The sequence below is a fragment of the Brienomyrus brachyistius genome, chromosome 21, assembly GCF_023856365.1.
Source record: "Brienomyrus brachyistius isolate T26 chromosome 21, BBRACH_0.4, whole genome shotgun sequence".
Taxonomy (NCBI): Eukaryota; Metazoa; Chordata; class Actinopteri; order Osteoglossiformes; family Mormyridae; genus Brienomyrus; species Brienomyrus brachyistius.
The window spans coordinates 18093774-18099054 of NC_064553.1; the positions used below are offsets into that span (position 1 = coordinate 18093774).

The following is a 5281-nucleotide window of genomic DNA, read 5'->3' on the forward strand; positions in this document are numbered from 1 at the left end:
CAGTAAGTGCTTTCTTATTTCAGTCTGTCATGGGGTTGCATTATATTAATGCAGAGAAAATATGTATGAGCTGGGAGAAATCTGTGTGCAGATATCTCGTGAGAGCACCGTCATGCTGGTCTCCTTCAGACCGCTACTCATTCCCTCATCTTTGAAGGCCACACTGTCCCACAGGAATGCCTCAAGGCGCTAAGTCCACCTCAAACAGCTGACAGCAGCAGTTACTAACACTAATAAACTGGCAAGAATTTCTGGATAATTATTTAATTTTTTTACTTTGTAATTGAAATTTTTAGAATTACAGGGAGCAGGACATAAACTTCTCACCCATAAGGGGGGAGAAATGGGAAGACGTTCAGGGGCCCAGTCACTGTGGGCTTCCCCAGTCCCAGATCGGGCTGGCACACAATATCTGGATGTGGGTTAGTAATATTAACCTTGGTGCTTCTTGATTTGTAATTGAAAAGACAAGCAGTGGTATCATTCATCCCTCATCTGGAGCCTACTTGTGCTATTGCATTGTAATATTCTGAAGTTGAGTCATCCACTCGTAACCATCAGTCCCATAGGCTGTTCTGTTCACTGTTGTGGGAGCTGAAAAATGATTGTTCTAAATCCATTTAATGATTTTGTCCCTTATGTTCTTGCGACTTCTTCAGTCCAAACTAAAAAGTAATGTGCAAATGACATGCTTCGTTAGCATAATTTTGATAAAAGGATTAACTTTTGAATGAACTTTTTTTCGAAATGGTGAATTGTCTGGTCGTTGTCAATTCACAATACATGGCAGTTGGGGGGTGGATTAAATCCCAAGGGTGCTATTTAATGGCCATATGCTCACGCTGGAGCCGTTACATTGTAAAAAAATTGAAATTCGTTAGATTTGTTTAACCGTCCTGATGGCAACACGTATGGACGCCTAAATTATAAGATAAAAGTAAAATGGAAGGCTGAATCTCTCTCTCTCTCTTTTTATTACACATGAAACAAGAAGACCCTGTATCATTTCGTCCTGTGTCCCAAGGCTATTCCCGTCATTTAAAAAAAGATCAGAGTATCTCAGAGATTCACACACTGACTTTGATCAAAGCTTCCTTGTCCGTCCTCTTGTGTGGACATTCGCACCTCGGCCAATTTGAAAAGGAGGCGCGAACTCCCCACCACCTTCTCCACTGGGCTCGCCCCTCCCTCGGCTGTCTGCTAATCCAGTCTAGTTAACAGCAACGCCATCAACAGCTGAAAATAGTGTGCGAATGTAATATGTGGATTTCGAAAGGAATTAATATAAAATTTGATGTTATATTTATTCAGGGAAGCAGGAGGGGTGGTTGTTAAACAGCCTAACGGGTCAGTTGCAGTAAAGGCCTAGCTCCTGCTGTAGTCCCCTTTATCAAGATATCGTGAAATTTAGCTTTTTTATACCCCAGAAGCTTCCGTATAAAGACAGGGAAAACGTCAGCAAAGCAAATTCATTGAAATAGAAAAATAGACTCGCTGTACATCGGATCTCAGATCCTTTTCTGTCTACTGACAAGCACAGTTTGTTTTGCACTGTCCGTTATTATATATATTATACCAAATTAACGAAAAAAGTATTGCCTTGTGTTTTTGTGTGTTATATATAATGGACGGAAGCAAAATAATTTCAGGATGCATCTGTGAAGTCGGCTATAGCAATCAGAAGCACAATAAGGCTGCGGGTTCTTTAAATGCTTGCCTGTTGTTCAGAACAGGATCTAACATTCAATTGCCGACCAAAGCAAATGAATCCGTATAGGCTCCCGATAGTGTCTCCAGCGCCACTTTGCTGTCTCGGTACCAGGGAAGGTGCGACTTTACATGGATTTGCACAGCGGCTGTCGCCACAGGCTAGCCCTTTCATGTCCGCCGTGAGAAACGCGTTTGTTGGGGGCGGGGTGGGGGGCGTCTGTCCGCTCCTGTCGCCACCGCAATCCGCTAGACTTGGGAGTGCAGATTTACACGACACTAATGTCGGAAATAAAAATAATATAACCTTCTAACACTGCAACCTTTCTAAAAAATAAAAATAAAAAATACAGCCCCTGTTAAAAGTTTACAGTTGAAATGTAATCTTAATAATTCATGGAGAATATTCAAACAACATCTGGTCAGTTCAAAATATAATTCTTAAAATAAAATTCTGAAAATATAATTCTTAAATGTGTGCTCTTTCCATTCCATAAAAATACTTCCATATAGAAAACCTGCTTTACTGGTGACTCACCTAACTATAACCGCTTGGGCCCTATGTGTGACCGTAGGCATACCTATATTTAAATTCTTAACTCTCATACTCGAAGTTTTCACAGAAAACGTTTGTGCCTTTTTCTTTAAGGTACGGTTGACTGGGAAAACGGCATTGACGGAACTGATGTGCTTACACTGTAACTTGTAAGCACATGAGCCGATCAGCATTGATTTGCTACTTGGAAGTGAATAGCCCTGAGATGCAGGCACCGCGGGGAATGAGCGCTGTCTATCGAGGCGTTGCTTTTCACACTTTACTGTATAGAAGGAAGTTCTAAGTCGGATATCCAACACCTCATAAAAACACGGCGTGACTCCAGAATGCGAAATAAGTTTGAAACCAAGACACTGTAATCATTTTTACGTAGTGCATTGATCCTTCTTGCAGTCGCTTATCTAATAGGCCTACAGGAACGGTAACTATCGGAATTATATCGCTGAATTTATTCTAATTTTTTCTTTACTATTAAACTACAGTGGTTTTTCAGTAATTTATTTAATAAATCCATTAATCTTATGTGGTGCTTCTGAAAATCAGACAGAGTCAAAATGACCACGAAAGTAACTAATATCGGTTTTAAGTGTCCCACCAGTGTATTTTTTCCGTCGGCAGTTGATTTATATTGGAAAATAAAGTTCCCAGACCTACACTTGGAATAAACAGACAATAGTGGGTCAGGGTGTAATTCCGTTTAATAGACTTAACACAAGAGATTAGATTCATTAAAGAACCAGGTTGTGTGTAGAACGTGATACATAGATACAGTGAGACTATGAACTTACAGACAAGACGTACATAACAATAATAAGCTCATTCAAATATCCATCTTCTTTATAATAATCCTATATCGAACAACTTAATTTACCGATTAAAACTAATAAAAACCTACATATACAATCACTGCAAGTCAGTGTTTTCACGTGCTATGAATAGGCACAAATCTGTTCTAATACAAAGTCCCTACCACAATTTCGTATTTACATCTGAGTAAACTGCCCTTCCTTCATTGAAGGAAGACATTCGTGCCTACTTGAGTGAGAAACACCGCTATGGAAGATTGATCGTGGTGATGCAAAGACACATTATCCCTAGCATAAAAAAACATTTAAGAAGCAAAACGTTTACTTAGAATCTTTAGAGTTCACGTTGATTACATGTGTACAGACATAACCAATATTAAGGTTTTGCCTTTTTCCTATTAAAGAGCTTTTTTCCGTGATGATCCCTCTAAACATACATATTTACATGGCGGGTGTCTTTCCGGGATCAATGATCAAAGATCCAGAAAGAAACAGTGCAGGGTACTTTAAAACATCACCAGAAGGAAGAAAAAACACCCGCACTGCAGAAATTAGATCTAAAACCGACTAAGTACATTGGGTAGACTCAAGCACAGTTAGTAACTATGTCAGCGTGGAAAAACAACGCTTTGACTTCTACCACGGTCTCCACATATATTTAGTATAGGTCGTTGTGGGCATGTTTTGGACCTCTCTGTTCTCCACGACCTCTGGAGACATGTGGTTCTGTTCACTTTCGGTTTCTTCCAGATCAGAACCGAGGTCCTCGCTGGATGTGGTAGAGGGGGCCGGGGAGAGGGCAAGCGGACTGCTGCTGGGCATACTCCGAGCCCCAGGAGACACCAGCGCCGCATAAATCCCCTCAGTGGCCGGCCATGCGCTACCGTGACTGGAGTCCGACATTAAATCCACAAGCATGTCCTGGAAGTGGTCCTGATCGTTCAAAGGCATGCTTTCCAGAAGGTGGTTGAGAAGCTCCGCAGCCACCGTGGCGTCAATCCCCGGGCAGTTGGACACGAATGTGTGCACCTCATGCATACATTGGATATAGCCAGCTGCAAACCTCTCGCTCGCTTCTCGGTTCACCGTGTCGACCTCTGTAGGGGTGCCGAAAAAATACGTCAAATTCTTAAATCAATCATAACGTGCAATCCTCCGAAATATATGTCATGCATCCAAACCCCATCGCATTTCTAAATATAAAGCGTAAAACATACCCTGGGCTCTTTTCTGTAAGATGTTTTCAACTCGCTTCACAGTCATTTCCAGCACTTCGGCATTCTCCATCTTTGACTGGAACTGTAAAGAACAGAAGATTATCGTGGTGAAATTAAAAACACAGCCATTGTTGAAACTAGTCAAGATAATAACTATGCTGCAACCACATATGTAACGATAAATAAACATACCTCTGTGTCTGCAAGAAGTGTACGGAGTTCTTGCAAACTTTCATTGATGCGGGCTCGCCTCTTTTTTTCCACCAAAGGCTTTCTTGCCTACAGCGGAAACATTGAAAACACGTTGATACTTACAACTCTTTGAGAAATCACATTGCCATAAAATCAGTAAAATTGCATTCGTTACCTTTCTGTCTCCCTTTATTCCATAATATTCGTCCTCGCCCCGGTTAGATCCGTTTTTGTTGGGTCTAGATGAGGGGGCCATGTTGGTTTCACCCACACAGTGCAGAAAGCTGCGTTTGTATTCCACAGTTACGTTATGATCCTTCAAAGTGGCAGATGGCAGGCGGACCCCGGTACAAAAAAAATCCCCACAATACAGGCAAACAAGCCCTTGTGTTTATTATGTAACCCTTAGGAGATGTGCTTTTGGCACGGCGAAGTTGTAGTAGGTATTTATAGACATTAATTAACATATGAATAAGATCCTTGGCTGACCGAGCCTGGGGACCCTAGAGCGTATCGCATATCAGCCAATCAGCGACCAGCTCTTTGTCTATCTCGCCGCAATTCGGACTGTACCGTAAAGGCCCTTCAAGAGCGCAATATATTTTTTGTTTACTGTTCTCGATTGTTTCTAGTTTCCTATATCGCTTCAGAAATATGCCGTTCAGTATGCAATTTAAATGTTAATTGGTAATGGCTAAAAACAGCAAAACATGGATCCAAATAAAAACAACACTTTTAGCTTTCATCTTGCAGTAGTCGTATTATGATCATAATGCACTACCGTTTTGTACGTTATTTATACA

General features: G+C 41.2%; 1 protein-coding gene across 1 annotated transcript; it reads right to left on the minus strand.

Moving 5' to 3' along the window:
• Window positions 1-2943: 2943 nt before the first annotated feature.
• Window positions 2944-5004, minus strand: LOC125717069 (transcription cofactor HES-6-like). Its single transcript, XM_048990021.1, has 4 exons — window positions 4654-5004; window positions 4479-4565; window positions 4287-4368; window positions 2944-4166 (listed from the first exon to the last, which is right to left on the minus strand). The coding sequence occupies exons 1-4, from the start codon at window positions 4732-4734 to the stop codon at window positions 3706-3708; spliced, it is 711 nt and encodes a 236-aa protein (XP_048845978.1). The 5' UTR covers window positions 4735-5004; the 3' UTR covers window positions 2944-3705.
• Window positions 5005-5281: the final 277 nt, after the last annotated feature.